Source organism: Cervus canadensis, chromosome 16 (genome assembly GCF_019320065.1).
Source record: "Cervus canadensis isolate Bull #8, Minnesota chromosome 16, ASM1932006v1, whole genome shotgun sequence".
NCBI classification, from domain to species: Eukaryota; Metazoa; Chordata; class Mammalia; order Artiodactyla; family Cervidae; genus Cervus; species Cervus canadensis.
This window is the reverse complement of record NC_057401.1, coordinates 22,033,220-22,058,145: the sequence shown is the minus strand read 5'-3', so window position 1 is coordinate 22,058,145 and position 24,926 is coordinate 22,033,220. Positions and strand designations below refer to the sequence as shown.

General features: G+C 42.2%; 1 protein-coding gene across 4 annotated transcripts in view; it reads right to left on the bottom strand.

Moving 5' to 3' along the window:
• The window catches only part of ANKRD55 (ankyrin repeat domain 55), a 189,369-nt gene that overhangs the window by 22,476 nt on the left and 141,967 nt on the right, over nt 1-24,926 (bottom strand). For all 4 annotated transcript variants that reach the window (XM_043489143.1, XM_043489146.1, XM_043489144.1 and 1 more), the window contains 2 exons: nt 16,961-17,089; nt 4,655-4,839 (listed from right to left, as the gene is read on the bottom strand). In XM_043489143.1, the coding sequence (XP_043345078.1) occupies nt 4,655-4,839; nt 16,961-17,089 (314 nt within the window). The remainder of the gene's footprint in view (nt 1-4,654; nt 4,840-16,960; nt 17,090-24,926) is intronic.

The following is a 24,926-nucleotide window of genomic DNA, read 5'->3' as shown; positions in this document are numbered from 1 at the left end:
GGCTATTCATTGGAAGGACTGATGTTGAAGTTGAAACTCCAATACTTAGGCTACTTGATGTGAAGAACTGATTCACTGGAAAAGATCCTTTTGCTGGGAAAGATTGAAGGCAGGAGGAGAAGGGGATGACAGAGGATGAGATGGTTGGATGGCATCACTGAGTCTATGGACATGAGTTAGAGCAAGCTCCGGGAGTTTGTGATGGACAGGGAGGCCTGGCGTGCTGCAGTCCATGGGGTCACAAAGAGTCGGACACGACCGAGTGACTGAACTGAACTGAAGAGTGACTGTATTAATTTCTCTTGAGGCAGGAGGTAGATGGCCCCCAGGGTAAAGTTTAGAGATTCATTCTTTGTGGACAGAAACTACAAACTATCAATAGCAGGACAACTGAGAGAGGAGGCTGGGCCCTGCCCAAACAGAAGATAAGAGCCCACGTATTTCTCATTTTTTGAAGTCAGGAGGCCTCCCAACTGCACATGCATAGAAAGGCTTCTTGGAGGTCAAAACGGGAGTGATGCTGATGCCACCCAACCATAAGCCTCTTTCATCTTGGCTAAGAGATGTATGTGTGCACATGGGAGGTTCCTGAGATATAACAGATATGAACTCTGAACCAGGCAAATTAAAATGATTGGCCAAGGAAACCTGGAAGAAATGCCCCATATAAGTAACTTAAACTGCCATGAGGGTGCAATTCTTCATCTGAGTCCGCCTGTGTGTCTATCCACATATACTGTACTCTTTTTCCTCCTAATAAATACTTTACCTATTTCACTACTTTCAATCTTTGTGGGAATTATTTTTCTGCACGCTGAAGGGCCAAGGCCTTGTTCCTGATCTTTGGTCTAGTGGCTGGGATTCAGCTCTCTCAATGTTGTGACCCGACCTCAACCTCTAGCCAGGAACTGAAGCCCTGCTTCAAATGAGACAGGCTGAGGCAACCTGAGATCATTCTGAACATCAGCATGGAAGAAGAGGTCCAGAAGGACACAGGGCAAAATTATTTTGCAGAAACAAGAGAAGCATAGATAACTTCTAACTAATACACATAAAGCCTTTGCAGGCAATATGTAGTATCCAATTTCAAGTTATTTAAGTTGCAGTCCCTTTCTTATCTCTAAGCTTCAGGATAGTCTTCAAACATAGCAGATTGGACTCAGTTATCACAGTTAGGTGCTGGAGAACCAGGGCCCATGATTCAGAAGAAATACATCAGAGGCAAGCAGTGGGCTGATGAGGTGGTCTCTGAATGACAGGAGATGATAGGTACAAGAATGCAGTGTTGGTAAGGTGTCAGAAGCCAAGGAACCATTTATGGAACATGCAAACATTCCCTAGATAATTCCCAGAAGTATGTAGGGAGGAGAGTTTGATTAAAGACTCTCCTTCCTGAAGATAAATGACTTGGGTACTAAAGGAAAGCATGACTTCATAGACTGATGAAATTTAGGACCTTTAAGCTATACAAGCTATTTATGAGTTATGTGTTCTGTACCATCAATCTTAGGCTAGCACCAACATGTTTTAAAATGTCATAGATTTATGATGTGTTTTAATAATCTAGGAGGACTAGTTCCCCCATATTTTCCCTCATCCTCTTTTTTTATTTTTTAAAATCATTGCCTTATTTTTCTTCCCTTTTCTCAAAAACTTTCTATCTGGAAAAAAAAAAAGAAGGGAAGCGAAGCCACAATTGTTGCCAATGCTTCAATACTTAAACCTATGTAAATTTTGAAAAATTCTCTACTAACACAAGCTTACAGTGTCAGTGTGAAGGTAGAGCTATACAATGTAGGATGCAGAAACTGAAACAAAATGAAGAGCAGGATGAGCTGAGCTCTGGAGCAGAAACTAGACTCTTCTTGCGATTTTACTTCACTTTGAACCTTCGTAGGGCCCAATCTTTTGCACTTTCTTACTCCATTTGGATATACTTTCTTCCCTGAGACTGGGGGAACTAAATTTTCTCTCCTAAACATGGGAGAAATATCAATAACCTCAGATATGCAGATGATACCACCCTTATGGCAGAAAGTGAAGAAGAACTAAAGAGCCTCTTGATGAAAGTGAAAGAGAGTGAAAAAGTTGGCTTAAAGCTCAACATTCAGAAAACTAAGATCATGGCATCCGGTCCCATCACTTCAGGGCAAATAGATAGGGAAACAGTGGAAACAGTGTCAGACTTTATTTTTCTGGGCTCCAAAATCACTGCAGATGGTGATTGCAGCCATGAAATTAAAAGACGCTTACTCCTTGGAAGGAAAGTTATGACCAACCTAGACAACATATTAAAAAGTAGAGACGTTACTTTGCCAACAAAGGTCCATCTAGTCAAGGCTATGGTTTTTCCAGTAGTCATGTATAGATGTGAAAGTTGGACTGTAAAGAAAGCTGAGTGCTGAAGAATTGATGCTTTTGAACTGTGGTGTTGGAGAAGACTCTTGAAAGTCCCTTGGACTGCAAGGAAATCCAACCAGTCCATCCTAAAGGAGATCAGTCCTGGGTGTTCATTGGAAGGTCTGATGTTGAAGCTGAAACTCCAATACTTTGGCCACCTGATGCAAAGAGCTGACTCATTTGAAAAGACCCTGATGCTGGGAAAGATTGAGGGCAGGTGGAGAAGGGGACGGCAGAGGATGAGATGGTTGGATGGCATCAGCTACTCAATGGACATGAGTCTGAGTAAACTCTGGGAATTAGTGATGGACAGGGAGGCTTGGCATGCTATGGTCCATGGGGTCACAAAGAGTCGGACACGACTGAGTGACTAAACTGAACTGAGCTGAAGCATGTGATAATTCAAGTGGGAAATACTGTAATAGAGCTGCTTCTAGAAGTATTTTGAAGTAGGCAAACTTTTTTCTAACCCTATTTTCCTAAATGTGTTCCTTAAAAATATTTTTTTTCCTATTTTTATTTATTTGGCCACATGGCATGTATTCCTTGACCAAAGTTCAAACTCCCACCCCCTGCATTGGAAGCAAGGCATCCTAACCACTGGACCAGCAGGGAAGTCCCTCTGCATGTGTTCTTTTCTTCGCTTTTTGGATCATTCACCTTTTCTCTTCATGTAACAAAATCCTTCCACTTTTTTACCTGCTCAAGTTCAATATCTACTCTTCAGAAAAGGTCTACTTTCAATTATTTATATATTAATTTTAACTAAAGTCATCCTGTTAACAGTCTCCAGCTTCTGAGACTTACATGGAACCCAAGATTTCTTTCTCCTGTGTTATAAGGGTTTCAGGTATCAGGAAGTAGTAGGAAGTGCTTCTTGGGGAATCTAAAATCATGGAAGTAGATGGCTAAATTTGCACTTCAATAGAAAAAGCTTAAAAAAAACTATGCATAATGTACAAGTCTTATACTTGTTTTCAACAATTTTATTTGTTCTTATATTATTCTTATATTTTCATTGAGTCTATGCCTAACTGAAGCAAAGGTTAGATAAGCATTGTAATTGAAAAATTCTAATAGTTGATTATGGATGAAGGGTCAGTAGGTGAAAAGCTCTACATTTAAAAGACAAGGGTACAAGTTTTCTTTGAGTTACACAAGGCTGTGATCCATGTGATCATTTTGGTTAGTTTTCTGTGATTGGGTTTTCATTTTGGAGGCCATGGGATTTTAGTTCTTACTTCTTCTGTCAGCATATTAAAAAGCAAAGACATCACGTTGCCGACAAAGGTCTGTCTAGTCAAAGCTATGGTTTTTCCCGTAGTCATGTATGGATGTGAGAGTTGGACCATCAAGAAGTCTGAGCGCCAAAGAATTGATGCTTTCCAACTGTGGTGCTGGAGAAAACTCTTGAGAGTCCCTTGGACAGAAAGGAGATCAAACCAGACAATCCTAAAGGAAATTAACCCTGAATACTCATTGGAAGGACTGATGCTGAGGCTGAAGCTCCAACACTTTGGCCACCAGATACGAAGAGCCAACTCAATGGAAAAGACTATGATGCTGGGAAAAATTGAGAGCAGGAGGAGAAGGGGACAACAGAGGATGAGATGGCTGAATGGCATCACCAATGCAATGGACATGAATTTGAGAAAACTCTGGGAGATAGTGAAGGACAGAGAAGCCTGGCATGCTGAAGTCCATGGGGTTGCAAACAGTGGAACTCAGATTGAACAATAAGTTTTCACTTAGTTGCTAATTACCTCTTAGGCAAGTCTCTTTACCTTTCTGGACTCAGCTTCCTTTCCTATGTAAATACATCTTTAATGACTGAAGAAAACCAAAACAGAACACTGATAAGGTCACGTCTAGTTCTGAACACAAAGCCTCTATTGTGCTCTTCGATGGATAACAAGAGCTTGTTGATTTTATGACATAATCCAGGAATGAAGGAAAAAAATAAGACTTACTGTTAAGAACAAAAAGTGTATATAGCAGGAAGCTGATATACAGAAAGCCTTCTGAGAACAGTTAGCAAAAAGTGGAAAGTCTGACAATACAGTCACAGCGTTTCTCTTCATAACAATGGTTTTTCCTGTCCTGACTAATATAGGGCAGTTTTTATTGTCACAAGCCCAGGTATAAATATTAACATTACTGGCAGTAAGGATATAGTCATATAAGATAACTCCTTAAACATCTTCTTTGTTTTGAGATTAAAATTTGTAAAAGGTGACAGAGTGGCCACGTATACCTGTCGTCCACATCCAGAGCCTGCAGGTTGCACTCAGGGACCCTTGCCAGCTCGTTGATGATGTCGCAGAAACCTGCTGCTGCAGCGATGTGCACGCATGTCTTGCCACTCTCATCGTCGAAATTGATTATGGACGGACCCTGGTGATGGCTCAGAATGATGGAACACAGAATTCTATTTCCACTCTGGAAAACAGTCAAAGAAAGCTCATTATGTATAATCCAGTGCTCTTCCCTGTCCATACAAATTAAGATAAAAATTCAAAGCAAAAAAAAAAAAATTCAAAACAAACACACACAAAAATAAAATGCATTTTATCAAACCCACCAACAGATTTCCACTTGTCTCAAGTCCCGGCAGGGATTTTTGTCTCCTGTAAGAGCTAAATTGTCTTCCATAGTTAGTGAACTAAGGAGGACTTAAGGTATGTGGGTACTTAGTCAGGTCTGACTCTTTGTGATCCTATGGACTGCAACCCACCAGACTCCTCTGTCCATGGGATTCTCCAGGCAAGAATACTGGAGTGGGTTGCCATTTCCTCCTCCAGGGGTCTTCCCCACCCAGGGATCGAACCAGTGTCTCCTGTGTCTCCTGCACTGGCAGGCAGATTCTTTACCATTGATCACCTGGGAAGTTCAAGGAGGACTTAAATACGGGTGTAATTGACTGACATCAGAGCTAGCATGATGGATGGGCCATCTAGATAACTTCCCCATTAAATATATGCATCTTATTTCCCACTTGCTGTAGAGGTTGACCCCTAAGAAGCTGGCAGAGTTAATTTTAATATTATCAAAATGACAATGATGAATACTGACCAGTGGCATAATGATGACCAAAATGATCTGGTAATAGTCAAATTGCTATAAGTTGCATGTAATTTAATTGTCAAAAATCCTTTTTGAACAGAAGTGGGTCATAATTTAGTAGCTAATTAATAAAGAAACAAACTAAGTATGAAAAGGAAAGAGCTTCAGGAAACCATTTAAATTGGATCCCTCTTTCTGTGTAGATCTATAAGTTTTTATCTTATCTTTGGAATGAGATTTCTCTACAGTCTTTTTAGCAACCTGTCCCAGCCTTAAAAGTCACCAGCTTTTCCTTGAGATTCAATCCCTGGGTTGGGAAGATCCTGGGCATGGCAACCCACTCCAGTATTCTTGCTGGGAGAATCCTACAGACAAAGGAGCCTGGCAGGCCACACAGTTCATGGGATCGCAAAGAGCTGGACATGACTAAAGCAGCTTAGCATGCCTGCACTACATAAGCATTTGCAATTTAAGATAACAATAAATCCTCAAGTGCCAATAAAATAAATTCATTCTATCTCACCCTGTGGAAAGTCTTATCTTCCAGTTTTCTACTGATATGTGGGTAAAGATTATAAAACAGTCTGAATAATTCACCTGCATTTTCTCACTGAATCTACAGAGACCCTGTATCTCTAGGCAGCAGGACCTATGGGTAGAACGTAGGTCCCTTGGAGGCATGAGGAGCAGGTTTAAGAAATGGGAGAGATAGGCTGTAGTTCTGGGGGCCAGGAGCCAGGTCACATGCCAGACTCAGGGTCCCTGGGCTGAAAGGGAGTACTGAACTTTTTAAAAGCTGCAATTCTAATACACTCCAAATGCTGTTCAACAGCCATCTCATAATAAAATTCCCAAGTATGTAACATTTCTTTTGGCATTCTTCCCACTTGATTATTTGACCCCAGGGTTGTGTTTTAGAACCTCTGAGTCAGTTTGCACAATTCCGTGGAACAGAACCCATTCATTTTGGCTTTTCCTCTTCCTTTCCCTCCCCTGTGCCTGTTTGCTCCAAGAACTCTCCGGATATCCTGTGACTCAGCATGGCTTCTCAGAGAACCACTACACAGAGAACCCTGCAGTGTGCGCCCCCTGTATTGGGGACAGTGGTTGACACCAGTTCTGAAAGCTCTTGCAGGCCCAAAGGCTGAGGGCAGCAAAGCTCTCAACTTTGAGCCCCAGGAAGAGTGCTGAGTGTGTTTTAAATGCTATAACCATGGCCAGCTACATAATCTGTGGGGCCCAGGAAAAATGTGAAGCCCCCTGCTCACATGCCAGAGGAATAATGTGTTCCTTTCTTCCGTGGTATCTCTTTTGACCTGTCATGGCGAGTTTTATTGGCTATATTTAGTGTCACACTCGGTCCCTGGAGGAGGGCATGGCAGCTCACTCCTGGGTTGCCTGGAGAATCCCATGGGCAGAAGAGCCTGGTGGGCTACAGTCCTTAGGGTTGCAGAGTGGAACATTACTGAAGTGACTGAGCAGGCTCACACGTCACACTCCCTTGGGTGGGCATTCTCACTGTGAGTGCAAGCCCTCCCAGGTGCCTAGGGCTCTGGTTTGCCATTTGGATCCTTCCTGAGTCGATCCCCAGAGCCCCGCCAGGGGACTGAGAACACATCCATAAAGTAGTCCCTGCCTGCTACCTTTAGCCTTCTCTCCGTCTCACCTTCCCCCTTACATCCTCTTCTCCCTACACACTTCCTTTGTCTCACAATGACTTTTAAATAATTTGGATCAATGAGTTCAGGTCCATGACATGCCTGTCATCAAAAGGTTGCTACAGGGAACATATCTAAGCTTTCATGCCTGCTTTATCAGCTTTCCTAAGATTCTTTCACCTAATGTTACTTAAACATATTTTGAGTGGTCTGACGTATGTGTATTTAAGACAATCGAGAAGCCCCTCTCCCCTTTTAAGAAGCACTAGCCACTGGAGAAGTAAAATAGAAGTAAAAAAGAGTGTCCATTCAATGAATTGATTTTGTTTACAGTTTCCTGGAAGAGCAAGGGAATTCAGCTTGCCAAAGTGTTTTAAAGAGCAAAACAGCCTGTCACGGGTTCTCCTTCTGTGTGGGATGGAGTGTCAAGCACAGACGGAAAAAACACACTCGTCTTACACACTGTCTTCCTCCCTCCTTGCCTGACCCATGGAGGAACCATTTTGGAAGCCGCAAGCTTAGACGCGGGGTTGGGGTGGGCTGCAGTCCGGCACATCTGAGTGGGCCCCAGCTGAGTTCCTGAGCAGACAGTCCTAATCAGCAATTCCCTTGTGAGCTGGACTCTTACATGGCTTTTCTGGATAAGAAAGATTTCACCGGCTTACCCCTTTCCTCCAAAATGCCTTTGCCCTGAATCTTTCAGACCATTCCTTTGTCTCCAAATCTAACCCTCATTTACATCACCATTGTTTTTATAATAATGTCCTCCCAGGAGTAATGGTGATAGTGATGTTTACCGAGTGAATGTTCTGTGCCCAGCAGGGCATGTTCTCACTTGTTTAATCCTGACAACACCTCCATGGTTTTCAGGACTAAACAAGTGAGGACCGTAAGGTAGGTACTCTTATCATCCTCATATTGTAGAGGAGAAACTGGAGGCACAGAGGGATTCTGTCCGTCTGTGAGTCGTTCGGTCGGGTCTGACTCTGCGACCCCGTGGACTGTAGCCTGCCAGGCTCCTTGGGATTTCCCAGGCTAGGGTACTGGAATGGGTTGCTGTTTCCTTCTCCAGGGCATCTTCCCAACCCAGGGATCGAACCCAGGTCTTCTGCATCACAGGCAGATTCATTGTCCAGTGTCACAGCCATGAGGTGGCAAGGCTGGGACTGACTGCAGAGCCCTGGCACTTTGCTGTTATACTATTTTGTCTTCAGGTAAAGGAATGGTTTATTTATTTGATCCTGCATGTTCACATGGGAGGAATTCAAGTAAAAACTGCTGTTGGTATCAGCAATATCAGTAGCAGTGAAGTGTGTCTTACAACTGAGACCTTCTTTCCACATTTGGTGCTTTAAAAGCCTCTCCTAGGAAGGTTGCCACGGTGCACCCTCACAAGAATTTGAGAGAGCCCTAGAGGGGTTCCTAGGGCTTCCCTGGTGGCTCAGTGGTAAAGAATCTGCCTGCAATACAGGAGATGCAGGAGACACGAGTTTGATCACTGGGTTGAGAAGATCCCCTGGAGAAGGGCATGGCAACCCACTCCAGTATTCTTGCCTGGGAAATCTCATGAACAGAGGAGCCTGGAAGGTTATAGTCCATGGGGCTGCAAAAGAGTTGGACATGACTGAACGACTAAACAACAAGAAAGAGAGGTCCCTAGTTTGTGAACAGAGGCCCTGGCTCAGTGGTCTCCTGGTAACAACATTCTCTTCTGAACATCCATCAGATGGAGTCTCCAGGCCTGGGAAGCCTCTGTCACAGACACCAGGAAGCACCAGGAGAGAAGACATGGGTGTTGTCCAAGGGCCCCTAGGAAGATTGGAGAGTGAATTTCCATTTGGTGGGAGTATTGTTCAACAGGGGAAGGATATTGTATAGATCTTATTATGCAGCTCTAGAATTCTGCATTGGGTGGCCAAATGAGAGTGTGGGTTTATTTAGTTTTCTTTTATTGTATTGTTTTTGTCTGTGGGTAATCCATGAAATTGCCTTCATGTAACTTAAAGACAGCTGGGAACCACTGAGTCCTAGTCATTTAATCTTTACACCTCATGAAGGAGAAAAATTCATAAAAGCCTTGCTAAGAAAGTTAGGTTAAGATACAGTAATTTTGTTATTAGAGACTGATAAAAAAACAAGATTTCAATATCCTGATTGTAGACCCTTTTTATTCTAGGTGACTTCCCGAGAAATCTTAGTGCAAGATTTAGGATTAATTGTTTATTTGTTAACGTGTTGGGGAAATTATTTCTATGGTGGGTTCTTCAGGGAGGGAAATCCAATCTCTGCCCTTCTCTTGGAAGTAGGGGGTCTGTTTGTCACATGACAGTGACTGCACAAAGGAGATGAAAGGGTTTTAGGTCACGTGACCCTTTTAAAGGTCTAGGTGGTTCTGTGCTGTGAGAAGAACAGTGGCCCTTAAGTTCCGCTGGAGCCAGATGTGTTAGACTGGAATGGAGTTGGAGGGGAAGACCTACTAGCTTGTGAACCAGTAGACTGTGAACACATGATAGTTGAGGGTTTGTGGCTGACTAGGAGAGAAGTGATGGAGAAGGCAGTGGCACCCACTCCAGCACTCCTGCCTGGAAAATCCCATGGACAGAGGAGCCTGGTGGGCTGCGCTCCATGGGGTTGTCAAGAGTCGGACACGACTGAGTAACTTCACTTTCACTTTTCACTTTCATGCTTTGGGGAAGGAAATGGCAATGTTCTTGCCTGGAGAATCTGAGGGACGGGGGAGCCTGGTGGGCTGCCGTCTATGGGGTCACACAGAGTCGGACACGACTGAAGTGACTTAGCAGCAGCAGCAGCAGAAGAGAAGTGAAGTGAAAGTTGCTTAGTCGTGTCCAGCTCTTTGTGATCCCACAGACTATACAGTCCATGGAACTCTCCAGGTCAGAATACTGAAGTGGGTAGACTTTCCCTTCTCCAGGGGATCTTCCCAACCAAGGGTTCAAACCCAGGTCTACCACATTGCAGGCGGATTCTTTACCAGCTGCGCCACAAGAGAAGCCCAAGAATACTGGAGTGGGTAGCCTATCCCTTCTCCAGCAGATCTTCCCTATCCAGGAATTGAACCGGGGTATCCTGCATTGCAGGTGGATTCTTTACCAACTGAGCTATCAGGGAAGCCTGACTAGAAGAGAAAGGTGCCCAATATCCTAGCTTGGAGTCAGGACTCTCTTCATAGTTAGCCCATTTAGATCCAGGCTTTCTGCTTGGCCTGATACCAGAGTCTGCTGTATCCCAAAACTTGGGGCTGACCCCCCTGGAGGGCTACTGTAAGATAGAAATGGCGGGGGAGAGGCAGTGAGGCACTGTGACCCTCAGCTGCTGAACTACATCATTTCACAGGTGTTCTAATGATTAATATGGAAAACACCCCCACGAAACCTCCTTCCTTGCTGTGGTCATGTGTAGAAACACTGTCTTTCTGCTGAAATGGAGCCTAATAAAGAGTAACTTGTAATAAATATTGGCTGAACAGAGCATAAATAGATAAATAAAACAAGCCTCACAAACTATGGGCAAAGCCAAACTAGAATTTTACCCGTTCTTTTCTTAGCTTTCCTCTCTTTTTCTTATTGTCTCCCACCTTTCACTATCTTTTCACTTCTTTCTTTACTTGTGTTTACTCCTAGGTGAGTTCTTCTTTTTTGGCCATCTACCCATCTCCTTCCCTCTCTGCAGCCAAGCCCTGGGGAGCTGACACATGCAGGCCACTTTCATTTAGCCTATCCTTTAAGATAACTTCATCTTTGCTTCCATGGTAATGGGAGTTGATTTAGTAAATTTGACTTTCTCTTTGATTATTCTGGGCTTATGTGGTTTTGTAGTTTTCCTTTAATCAAGCACTGGGAGTTGTGTGGTCTGGGCACCCGTGGGTGTAGGGTGAGCTTGGACAATGGTAACCTCCCTGTGAACTAGTTTTCCACCTGTGAACAGAGGGGTTGGATTAAATGACTTTGTGTGGTCCCTCCCAGCTCTAAGGTTCTTTCATCTATGGTCTGGATCCACTGGCCTATGACATTTATAATTATCCTTTGTCATTCTGAATATATTTAAAGTGTATTTATAGAATTTTGACACAATTCAAACAGTTGATCACATATCTTGGCCACCACAGGAAGGAGGAGAATTTCATGCTAGACCAAATCAGTCTCAGACACTGGTGGCTTCATGGTTATATTCAAGAGCTCCAAGGGTGTGTGTATAATTTCCTTAATCACATACTGAATGAACAAACATGAAATAGTTGCTTTATATTAGGGCAGTTCTTTTCTTTCTACCCACCCTTGAAAAATGCACTGCCAGAAGAGTACTACTGAGGAAGCTTCTAAATAAACAAATTTTCTAGGATTAGGAGGAAGGAGCTAGAGGCGAGATTTGAGGGGTGGTAGATACTTGGCCGTCTTGCTGACCTGTCATCATAGCTATCCTAGATTACATATCATTTGAGAAAACTCCTTGATACCAAGGCGATGCATTCCTAGAGGTCTCAGTTAAGCTGAAAATGGTATGTCACAGAAAGAACCCAATAAAGCACTAATTTCAATTCCAGTGGCTTGCAATGGATAAGCTTATTGAACTGAATTCAGCGAAAACTTTTTTGGTGTTCACAAAGATTCACAAAGGTCTGTTTTGGGTCTTGAGAGACATCTAGATGAGTAAGGCATGTTGCCCTTAAGCATATGGTCTAGGAGAGGAGATGCAGGCCCTCTACTGATAGTAACACCAGCAATAGAAGGAAGGAAGTGCTAGACAGAGGGGAAAATTCTAAAAGGGAGTTCAGCAAAGAGGGTAAACTTAGTTGAGCCTTGAGAAATAAGGAGGAACAAGTATAAATTCTGCAGTTAGAAGGGATGATGCAGGGAAAGTAAGAAGAAAAAAGTATTGGGACTCCCTTGATGTTCCATTGGTTAAGAATCTGCCTTCTAACGCAGGGGAGTTGGGTTTAATCCCTGACTGAGGAACGAAGATCCCACATGTGGCGGGGCAAATTAACCTTTGAGCCTGAACTGCTGAGCCAGAGTGCCATAAGGAAAGATTCTGCATACCACAACTAAGACCTGATGCAGTCAAATAAATCAATAAGATTACTGTTAAGTATATAACCACTTAAAGAAAAACAAATAGAAAGAAATGTTTCACCAAAAGGGAACAGGATGACCAAGGGGAAGACTGGATGAATGTTTATCATGTATTGAGGGGATTATTAATATTCTAGTATGATTGGATTAATGTCTATACAGATTGAAGAGGAAAGGCAGGGAGGAGGGTGGGGTGGGGAGTGGCTGTTCACGGCAGTCAGTGCAAATCAAAGAGTTTGCTCTTTACCAAAAACAGCACTTGCTGAAGGTTTTTGAGCTAAGAACCAAGGGTGACCATAATTGTTTTGGTGTAGTAACGGTTATGTGAGTACATTCCTTTGTAATTTGTAGAAAGAGCACCTGGCAGCAATGTGAGAATACAGTAGAGGAAGAAAGGGCTGAAGTAGAAATACAGATACTGAAACTTCCTGTGAGAAATAGGGGAAGCTTGACCTAAGGCAGTGATGGTGGGTGTACTTAATCATCTCCATTTATTCTTTCTGGTTAACTCCCTTGTTTCAACCTGCTCTGGCAGGTGTGAGTTGCATTAAATGGGTCTTTGCCCTGTGGCTGCTAGATAGGATTGGCCAGTGAGTGGCACTGGCAGGAGATGGACATAAGGAGGAAATAGTGACTGGGGCATTTATCTTTCAGTTCTCTCCCTGTTAGATAACAGGTTGATTATTCCATGCAGGGCTACAGTTTCTGTCCTGGGCCCTCTCTTGCAGCTACAACTTTGGCTGTGTCTTAGTAACCTCTCCCTCCCGGGCTCTTTTAGGTCCCGATTCCCTAATGGCAACCTGTGGTTGGGTGTAAATAGCCTTTTTATGAATCTATGCTCAATTAATCCCATTTGAGTGGGCTGCTTCGTGCTAGGACCCTGATCTATACAGTGGAGATAGAAAAGAGGCAACTGTGAGACCTGAGGAGGTGGAAGGAAGAGGTCTTGACAACCAACTGGACGTGAATGATGATAAGGAAGGAGTGTTCAGGGACCACTGGAGGCCTTTGTCTTGGACTACAGGGAGGATGGAAATGTCATGGGAAGGAGAGACTGTGGATTCAGTTTGAATGCGTTGACTTTGACACATCCATGGGAGATGATGGGAAGATGCCTGGTAGAGCTGGAAATGTGAGCCTAGTGTCAAGAGAGAGGTCAGTTGCTGGATTTTGACCTGAGAAAATTCTGAGTAGATTGGTAGCTGAAGTCATTGGAACTGGTGGGCTTTCTGAGAAGAGAATGAAAAAAAGATTTATGACTAAATTTCTGCAGTGTTGAGGAGTGAGAGGGAGATGAAGCTGAGAGAGACCTGTGCAGACTCCTGATAAGTGAGTGCCATCACAAATAGGCGGGAACATGTCCCGAAGCGACTGAGATTTCATTAGGGGAGACTGGATGCCGATAGGGACAGGGTTCTGCTCAGCGTTAGCCCAGAGACAGCCAAACAGTGGAGTTTCCTGGGCAGATGGGGGAGGTGAATGAGGGCGATAGGCCCACAGGAGGGCCCCACCAGCTACCAAGGGATCTGAGAAATGGGGGCAGAAGTCAAACATAGTTTACTTTCTGGGAGTGCGTGCTTGCAAGAAAGTGTTAGTTGTTCTGTTGTGTCCGACTCTTTGCGATCCCATGGACTGTAGCCCACAAGGCTCCTCTGTCCATGGGGATTCTCCAGGCAAGTATATTGGAGCGGATTGCTATTTCCTTCTCCAGGGGATCTTCCCGAGCCAGGGATCGAACCCATACCTCTTATGTCTCCTGCATTGGCAGGTGGGTTCTTTACCATTAGCACCACCTGGGAAGGCCTTACTTTCTGGGCCCAGTGTTTCAAATCTTTACTGCTTTGATTATCTGGGTCAAATACAGAGGTTTTATTAACTTGAAGTCCTGTCACTTTAAATATGGTCTCATATAGTCCCAGAGAAAAGCCCTAAGTTCAGTGAAAGGAATAAATGACAAGAGGAAATAGGCCTATTTATATGGAAAAACTTCAAGAGGCGCAGAGTGCTGGCCCCATGTTATAAATGAAGAAGATAGCTAAAGGAGGCAAGTGTAATCCTGGTTTTGGCTGACATTTGGAATTACCCTTGGTCTTCTCTGTAGAGTAAAGGGCAAAGCACATCACTTCTGAATTTTAGTGCTAGCCACAAGGAGGGAGAGGGTGCACAGTTCCTCCAGAGTAAGATTCTTAACCTTTGAAGTCTGGTTACAGATCCTCATTGAAGAGTTGAAGAAATAGTAGACACCTTCCTCAGAAAAACGTATGCTAACATCCTCACACACCCACCCATGCAATATCACATGTGATTGTAGGGGTCCTAGAAGGGACCTGTTGTGTTAATCTCTCCCCCTTCCCATGCCACATACAAAGTAGGTGCTCACTAAGCATTTATTAAGCTATTGAGTATATAAATGTGTAAGGCATTATACTTAGTTTACAAAATCACAGGTCAGAATGAAATATCTTAGGTAGGAGTAGCTAAGGTTTTAGCACCTGTTCATATGAATTCATTTATCATAGCGGTTTTCAACTCTAGCTGGGCATTACAATCTCCTAGAGGAAGGGAAAATGTTACAAAAATACTAACACCTGGGTTGCACCCTGGAATAATTGACTGAAAATAGCTGTGGGGTTTGAGAATCAGTATTGCTTAAAAGCTCTTCAGTTGATTTTAATGTGCAGACAGGATTAAAATCAATGTAGCAGGTTAAAAGCCACGTCATTTAGTAGACAGAAAGATTATGTAGATAGTATGTTAACTAAGCTTTCATAGAGGAAATTTGGGACCATAATAAAAACTATAATCTCTTCCAATTACATAGAATATTATATATCACTGTCATGCACACAATCTCATTCATACCCCAAAGATACATCAATAGTTAAGCCAAGCAGGCATCAGTGACTTTTCTCAGAACAAATCCTGTTCTGTTAATGCAAACTCAGATCCTCTGAGCTGAGCACAGTTTTCTTTTGATTTTGCAAAATTGCCTCTTGGAGGATAAAAACAGGGGTTCCCACCCACAAAGAGCACAACTCATTAGATCTGGAGTGGGGTCTGGGAATTTGTCATTTTACAAGCACTGCTGATTCAATTGCAAGCCTGCGTCCCAAGCAGTAGCTCTAAACTGTGGGTGCAGTGGAAGAAGGTGGAGCAGAGGAGGCATACAGGTAAGAATTACTTGGGGAGATTTTTTCAAATGCACGTACAGGAGCCCCATCCTAGATCTATGGATTCAGAGAAGAGTGGTGATGAGAGTGAAGATACAGAAAATGCTTGATTCTGATACCACTGTCACCCCAGCTGAGAACCAACACACATGGGATGTTTCTTGGTTGCCCAGCCATATTGCCCTGAGGCTACTGCTGCAATGGTGACCCCTGACCAGAGGACTGGGTGCTGGGCAGGAACTGGCATGGTGGGGCAAGGCAGCTGATTAAATACTGAAAGTATGTAGGAGGGTGCTAAGGGCAGGTGGGGATGACAAAAACAAGCTTTGTTCATTTCAGAGTTTTGTCAGGGCTGGCCCTGCTGCAGAGTAACTGAAGGCAAGCTTGCAAGAACAAAAACAGAGTAGTTTCCAAATCACTTCTATTTCGCCTTGATCTCAGGCACACATGTCAACCCTGAAAGTGCCAGGTGCCCTTCTCTGCCATGTGTGGCACGTGAAAACACCCAAGTGAAACCACTGTCGGAGCGCACAGAATCAGGGGGATGCTGACCGCAGTTCAGCAAGGGTCCCTTTACAGGGCTGATGGAAGTAAACAGTGGGGACGTCAACATCAGGCATCAAAAGACAGAACGGGCTGGGAGGTTTGTTCAAAGGATGCACAGTACTGCTCTCAAGGACAGAACAGATAACTCTTAGTTAATCAATCCCTTTGAATGATTTCCCTAGACAACACCTCAACAAATGTTACCAATGGTCATTCTTTCACCTTAGTCTCAGTTCTCCTCTCTTTGGGCTGTAGATTTCTGATTTCTCCGGTCATGTGTACCGATACAGACTCCCTTTCGGGATAGTGAGGTAGGGTGTCATGAGCCGCTGTTTTCAGGGTTCAGAGTAGAACTCAGGGTCGCCTGGAATTACTCTGCTTCAGAGGATTTGGAAGGAAGAAGAGACTCATGGTCCAAAAGACTCTGAAGGGACTTCCTAGTAGTTCTTTGAAGAATTATCATGGAACACAGTGAGCCCTCAGCAAGCACTGCTGGAGAGAGTGAGGTATGTATATATGTGTATGTGTGTGTGTAACAGCTAAGGTGGGCACTGCCTGATATTCTGTAACTCCTCACCCTCTTTACCTTGGCAGGATTTCTTCTCAGCAACTAATGTACCCAAATACTCCAAAGTGCCGTCTGCTGTTGCCCCTCTGGGTATGGATGGAGGGAGGATGGCAGCATGCATATATCTTGCTTGCTCTGTCATACATATAAGTGAAGTGAAAGTCACTCAGTCGTGTCCAACTCATTGCAACCCCATGGACTATATAGTTCATGGAATTCTCCAGGCCAGAATACTGGAGTGGGTAGCCTTTCCCTTCTCCAGGGGATCTTCCCAACCCAGGGATCGAACCCAGACCCTGCATTGCAGGCAGATCCTTTATCAGCTGAGCCGCAAGGGAAGTCCATCACATATATAAAGCCCACATTGATGCTGGGACTGTGCCTTACAGGTCTGACTTACTCAGAACTGTTAACATTGCTTTACACCATTTACACTTGAGACAAGCCCACTGGCTAATTTCTCACCTGGACTGCCCAGTGGAGAGCTGTTTTGAAGTCTTTGTCCACAAGGGTGGGGTCTGCCCCCTTCTTCAGCAGCATTTGGGTGTGTTGAGGCCGGTTGTGGAAAGCTGCCCAGTGGAGTGCTGTCATCCCCTGCAAAACCACAGTCAGAGGGACCGAGATGAGCACAGGCTATTGGGAAGGAGAGCGGAGAACACACTTTCTCCCCATGCCCGAAGGCATCACCAGATGCATTGGTTGCTGACTGTCAGTTCACTTGTTCCTTGAATCATTCATTCAATGGTTACTCCTTGGCTTCCTACCTGATGCCAGGCAAACAGATGTCAAGGATATGATAGGGAATAAGATCAATGAGATCCATGTCCTCGTGGGAACTCCACTGTGGTAGAGGAAGATAATAAATGCACACAAGCAAGCCAAAGGATTTTCAGGACTGTTGAATGCAAAAAATAATGCACCTGGGGTGCCATGACAGCATAACCACCCGGGAGGTAGGGACTGTTCTACATGGGCCTCTGGGAGCCGAGGTAACCTGAAGGTAGAGACCAGCGAGCAACAAGTCACAGAGGCAGACACTTGTGATCAGAGTATGCTGGGATGCCATCTCCCACCACCAGACCAGAGCACTGTCTGTTTACTAAAGTATCCCCAGAGACTGACCCAGGCTAGATGAAAAGCAGTTGAATGAATGAATGAAGAGGGAGAGGAGGAGAGCCATGCAAGATGCAGTTGGAGAAAGAGGCAGGGCTGATCCTTGGAGTGTGGGATGGGGAATACCCTGTATAAGGCATTTGGATTTTATTCTGAAGTCAGTAGAAAGACAGTGAAGGATTTTAAGCAGGTGTTGACATGACCTGATTTACACTGTTTAGAAGAAATCACTTGGTGGCAGCCTGGAAATCAGATCCGGATGAGCCAATCTGGTGAATTCCACCTTCTCTCCTAGCTTAAGGTCACATGTTAGGTACGGTTTCATAATAAAATGAACTTCTGCTGGGAAACATTTGCCAAAAAGAACCAGTAGTATTTGAGAGTGGACTATGAAAAGATGGCCTCTTCTCTTTGCATGTATCTCACAATTACATGAAATATGTCTAAAATGATTCTAGATTAAGATGCCTGGTAAAGGGAGTGAAGGAAGTGGACAGCTTTCTCTTTTTTGCAGTTGTCTCTGCATATAACACAGTGTTACCACCTTGGCCTTCTCTGCTCATCCAAGATGAGCTGAGTGCAGGAGATGGGCTACAGCCTAGCTGGGAGGGCAGAGCTATTATTATTCCAGATAATACATTAATCATATTCCAGATAATACATTCCCTGGCGAATTGAATGGCAACCCACTCCAGTATTCTTGCCTGGAGAATCCCATGGACAGAGGAGCCTGGCAGGTCCCTGGGATCACAAAGAGTCGGACATGACTGAGCGACTGACAGACACACAGATAATACATGGATATGTATTGATCTAGAGAGCTTTATGAGTTCTTCTGTATATTATGTCAATCCTCCAAATAACCTTTTGGATTAAATATTGTGGTGAAGTCTGTGGTGCTCACCAAATTCTATTTCCTCTTCCTCCAGGGCACATACTGAGTCTACATTCCCCAATTTCCCGGCAGATAGGTGTGGCCATGAGATTGAGTCCTGACCATTGCCGTGTGAATAGAAAGAACGGAAGAATGGAAGCCCCCACTCCTCCAAGGCCTGCCTAGAAAATAAAAAGTGTGTAGTCTTTTATATATTTTCTCTTTCCTCACCTGACAACTGAATAGAGGGGAGGATAAGTCTCAAGAAGATGTTGGAATCGTGTGATTAAAAAGTCCAGGACCCTGGTTGATGAGACAGGACAGGGTCAGCTCATCAACCAGCAATGAACAATGAAGCAAGCAGGAAAAAGCTTTTATTATGTCAGGCACTGAGGTTTTGAGTTTTTGCTATAGCAGTTGGTCAGCTCTGAAAGGTGTCACTGTCCTTCCCATTTTATGGAGGAAGTTGAGTTCTAAGGAAGTTCTCAAGCCTGTGACTGAGCACAAAACTGAATGTAGGGTTTGAGGTTTGCGGCGCAGTGGGATTAGAATGTAAGTCCCCTTGACCAGTTCCACATTCTACATCATTAAACTATGGTCTGCTTTCAAGTTTCAAGTGTCATAAAACACTGAGTCTCCAGATACTCTTAAAGATATTTCAAGAAATTGGTTCCATATGGAAAATAATGACCATCTAACAACAGTGGAACTTCTTGTTCTTATTCCTGCAGCTGAATATTTACTTGAGGTTCAGAATAGCTCAAAGCATTTCAGTGGGTCCTCTTTATTTTTAATTTGGCCCACTGGAATTAGAAATCTGGACTCCAGGGAATCAGATTCTTTTTATTGTGCAGTGATTACCCCTTTCCCAGAGCTGAGTACCATTTGCTTTAGAATCATTGGCTTCATTATGAAGTGCCACCAGCCCCAGGACTACAGACATCAGAGACAATTCTGAGTTACTGGAGTATAAGCTCATGAAGGCAGGGCCTTTTTCCGCCCGAGTCCCTGGAACCTAGAACGGTGCCAGGCACATTGTGAATGCTAAGCAAAAGCTTGTTAAATGGATGAGTGACTTTTTATGCTTCTGGATGGAATTTTTTGCTTTTGTAAAATTTGGCTTTGCTTTCTAAAATCATTCACACAAGAAAGACAGAACATGACTTCTTTACAGAAAATGAACTTGTCTGCTATGATCATTGTTATCAACTGTTCAGTTGAAACCTGTTGAAACCGGTTAGAATTCTTGATGAGTCCTCCAAATGAGGTAGATGGCAATCACTATATGCAGAGAGATTGATTTAGCCAGGTGAGACTTCAGCATGAAATTGTGAATTAATTTAATTCTTGTTAGGACACTGTTAATCCTTGTCTCCTAAATAGTTTCTAGACTTTAGGTGTTTTTCTCTTAAAGCAACCACCACTCCTCCTTAACTCCCTGTTGAAAAACCAAACAACAACAACAAAAATGAAAACAAAAAAAAAACTCAGCTCATGCATGTTTTGATAAACAGTGCGAAGGGCCACTACTATTTTTCATATACCTACTTGGTGCCAAGAACTTCATTCACTTCCTTGAATCTTTACAACAATCCTGAGAGATAGGTATTTTTAGACTCATTTTACAGGTGAGGAAACTGAAACACAAGTTAAATGATTTCCCTAAGGTCACTGACTGGGTATAAGACAAGTTGGGATTCAAACTGGGGTCCCTTCCACTCTGGAGGAAATTGTTTGTTCCACACATCAAGCTACAAGATTTCATTTTGGAAATGAGTTCAGATACTGGAAAATTTTTTTCTTTGTGATTTTAGCTGGATTTGGGATCTTCTCACTTTCTAGAATGGTGATTCTCAAGCATAAGGGTTGCCACTCTGTATTATTATTTGTTTCATTTGGCATCACTTCTAGTTTTCTTCTGAAAGTGCAGCTGGCAAATATTTAGTTTAGTAAGCTATTGAAATATATATATAATCCCTCCCACCCATCCTCTACCTTGGAATTTGGGATCAGTGTTATAAATCACTGTTGATCCTCTGAGTGGCCCCAAATCAAGACTTGAATTACTCAATTAGTCTCTAAATAATAATACATTATAATATATAATATAAATATGTTGTATTTTTATATTACAATACAAACAGGCTTCAAACATTCAGTCAAGTCAAGAGAAATTTCCTGTTGCTATTTTTTTCAGTTGGGCTAATGGGAAATAAAAATACACCCTCTTAGAGTTAGTAATATGAAAACCAAAACTTTCAAAATCAGCTCAAATGCAACTCTTTGTATTGCACAACACACTTTGTTCAGGAACTGTTTCCTACAACTGCATCCTCCTTCTTTCAGCTTTTTTAACACTGCTAGCACATTGTAGTTGTGTTAAGACTGGTGGCCATTTAAGGGGCAGACTTCCAATTTGGCAATTGGCGTCTGTCCTGAGCTGTGATAAGAATTAAGATTAAGCTGTGATGCACTTTAATGGCAGAGGCTGTGGCTTATTCACTATGATATGCCCAAGCACATGGTATGTATTTGAGAAATGTTCGCAGGAAGAGTTAATCAGTGAATCGCAGGCTATCCAGGTTCCCTTGGATTCACAGGGAGTATAAAACACCAGAGTCTGTTGAATGAAAGCCAGCCACCTGTGTCTAAACTGTGATGCCCCTCATTGAGGACCCAACTGGGCCTTCAAAGAATCTGAGAGCTAAAAATCTAGGAGTCTCTGGAAGATATGTTGCAACACACACCCAGATGGTCCTGGTGACAGTAGAATTCTACTCCTTTGAAAAAGAGGCTATGTTGGCTTTGAGTGAAGAGTAACTCACACTCATTTAAGAACATAGCTCTCTAGAAAGTTTTGGAGGGAGAGGTTAAGTTTTGGAGGGAGAGGTTAAGTTTTGGTTGACTTAGGAGCCATTTCGAGATTGTTGATAGAAACAGCTGTGTGTGATAGCTGTTGTGTGCATGGCAAGCTGGCTTTGGAACACACTCTGGTGCACATGAGTAATTCTGTGCCTTGGGCCTGTGCCACCAACATTTCAGTTAAGGGCTTTCAAGTCCTATCGTCTTCTCAGAACTTTTTTCTTTTTTTCCAAAACCACTGTAACTTTTGTGCTTTATGAAGCAGAAATCTGATTCAGTGTTTAGTTGTTTTCTGTTTCAGAACTGCACTTTTAGACCAGCTCTTGCAGATGCTGAAAGGCATAGAGAGAAACGTGTGATGTGGCTGGGTGCTTTGGTTCATCCCGCATCTTGGTGCACCGGGGGATAGAATTCTAGCAGGTGTTTGCGAGATCAGCAAAACAATTCTAGGTCATCTGAAGGATCTAGAAGTTCACAGAAGTCCAGTTTGGCTCTCTTTGACATTTTTATATTCACATATTATTAATTTTGTGACTACCGCTCACAAATGTCACAGAGGGACTTCTGTGTAGAAAAAACTAGAATAAAGGATATAATTTAAAAGTCTAAAAGAACTTCTAAAACAAGATAAGAAATTCAGTAATGAAAGCCATTTTCTTCAAATTTATGTGGGTAAAAACTTACAATTATAGATCACAAAGGATAGTAAGGCATTAGCAAAAAGAGCTTGCATGTAAATATTGCAAATTTGTTCTTTAAAATATTTTGGTATCTGTTTTTCAATACAATTTTTTGTAATGCTATGTATTTTATATTATGTAACTTCAAACATTTTTCCAAGAAGGGATCCACAGCCTTCTCCAGTATACCAGATGTGTCCATGTCATGAAAATGGACAAGGACTCCTGCCCTAAAAGCTACAATACATATTTGAAGCTCTCAAACGATATAAAATCTTATTTTTTTGAGAGTATATTTGGAAATAATTAAAAGTCACAGGGAGTAAAATCTGGTAAATAAAATGAGTCACTCATGGGTTGGGTCAACACAACAAAGAGGGGAAGGACAATAAAGAGGGGAAGGACAATAAAATAAAATCATATGCCTTTTTCTTAAATTTAATAAGTTAATTCTTTATCTAAATATATATTTTAGGGAGGCTCTACTATGTGTAAGTTACTGAACTAGATTCTAGGGATATAAAGATAAAAAATACATGGTCTGCCTCTAGGACCTAATGGCAAAGGAGGATCTGAGGAGAGAGGGAAGTGAGAGCTCCTGAGTAGCACTGACTCTATTTGTTAAGGTGTTCATTTTTAGAATACAAATTCTGGTGCATTAAATTTTTTTGACTTTATTATTTTACCTTCTGCCAGCTGTAGAGACAAAGATTTCTAAAATCAGGGACTGTTTCTATTGATTTTGCCTTTTTTAATGCACAGTCCCTGCTTGTGCTTGTATCCTGGGAATGTTGTAAGTAGATTTTACTGCTAAGAATTATATCCAAAGATTCACGTCTGTTTTTGCAACTTGGATTTATTTTCTGCGAGTGCTGTTGTAATGGAAGTTTGAATTGTCAGGCCACTCACAAAAATCTACTTATATCAGAATGTACATTAATGTAGGACCAACTATCTATTTTAAATACCATGCATAACAGTGGTTTTCTGGATAAATGCACTCAAAATTCTAATGCAGATGCCAATATTTTATAGTCCCTCTTCATGGGGTGCTCTTCCTGTCAGAGCTAAAACGAAAGCAGGAGAGTTAGATTCCAGGAATTTAGCAACTTAATTCTCTGTGGCTGCAATAGACAAGCCCCTCTCTTTGTCAGAGATTCCCCTGAGGTCCCAAAGAACAAAGACACAAAGGACAATCTGACCATCTGACCCATGGTGACTTTCCCACAGTGTTAAATCCTGCAGTGTGGATAGCTTCCAAACAAGTCACTTTATAATTAAGCAGTGTGGTTAATGAAACAAGAAAAACAAATAGATCATTGGAATGAGAACTCATAAATGAAACCACATATTAAAAAAAAAAATCTTGTAACAAACTAAAAGAAAATTTAGCACGATGTAGTTAATGTCCCTAGGGGTAGGAAAGGCCTTTAAAAAGGATACCAAAAACAAAACAATAATGGACAAGAATGATCATCTTGATTATATCATATTTTAAAATTTCTGTAGAGGAAAAGACATTACAAACAGTTCTAAAATAAAGAACAGACTTTGAAAAAACATTTGCAATTCAATAGCAGACAAAGGATTGGTCAGAATATAAAATAAACCTATGGGAGTTCCTATGGGAACTTCCTTGGCAGTCCAAAGGTTAAGACTCTGTGCTTCCACTGCAGAGGATACAGGTTTGATCCCTAGTCGGGAAACTAAGATCCTGAAAACCATGTCTTGTGGTCAAAAAAAGAAAAACCTCCTATGAATATGTAAGAAAAGGTGAATGGACAAAGGATCTAAATAAATAGGCAATTCACAGAAGATCTAAAAATGAGCACTCTACCTATGAAGTTATGCTCATTTTCACTGGCTATTAGGGAAATGCAAATTAAAACAATAATAAGAAAATCCAACAACAGGAAAACAGTGATAAGCACGTTTTACACTATGAGTGGAGCTATAAATTGATGCAGTTGTTCTGAAGAACAACCACGCATGCATACTAAAAATTAAAATAGGGAACCCTTGTACACTGTTGGTGGGAATGTAAATTGGTGCAGCTACTACAGAAAACAGTATGGAGGGTCTTTAAAAAACTAATAATAGAACTACCATATGATCCAGTAGTTCCATTCCTGGGTATATATATCCAGAAAAAATGAAAACACTTATTTGAAATGACACATGCACCCCAATGTTCATAGCAGCATTTTTTTACAATAGTCAAGACACAGAAGCAACTGAGTTCCCATCAATAGATGACTGGATTAAGAAGATGTGGTAATACATACAAAAGATTGAGAAAGTATATATATACATACTATATATACACAAAAGAACAATTACCTGCGGGCTAAGGTGGTAGGGTAGAAGTAATCAAGGACTTCTAGTATTACTTGTAATATTTAACTTTTTAAGAAGCAAATGTGTTCATGTATTACTTATTCAAGTAAAAACTAGTAGTACAAAAAATATTTCAAGTTACTGAGCTCAGAACAGGATAGCCTCTAGAGTGATAGTCATCTCTGATATAAAGTGGTACATATTATGTTTTGTTTTACATGAGCAGTTAGAGGATGGCTGCAGAAAACATTTTTTTTTCTTCTTCTCTCCCTCTCTCTATTCTTTAGTTTCAGTTAACAACCTGTCTCAATTAAGTTAGATTTCTGTTAATTGATCATTTAATCTTTAAGCATTATTGTGACAAGCTTGGGAATCCTTTAGTTATTCTTGGAAAATAATTTTATTCCAACTCCATACGGGATATGTCTTGCTCTTCCCTCTTGTCATCAGGAAGCCATAATGCTTCGCCAGCACTAGCTTACCTTTTCCCTGATTTCTTTTGCCTTTGCTGTTTTGCTTCCTGTTATTTAACAGATGTAGGGTGTGTGTGTTTTAACTGTTACTC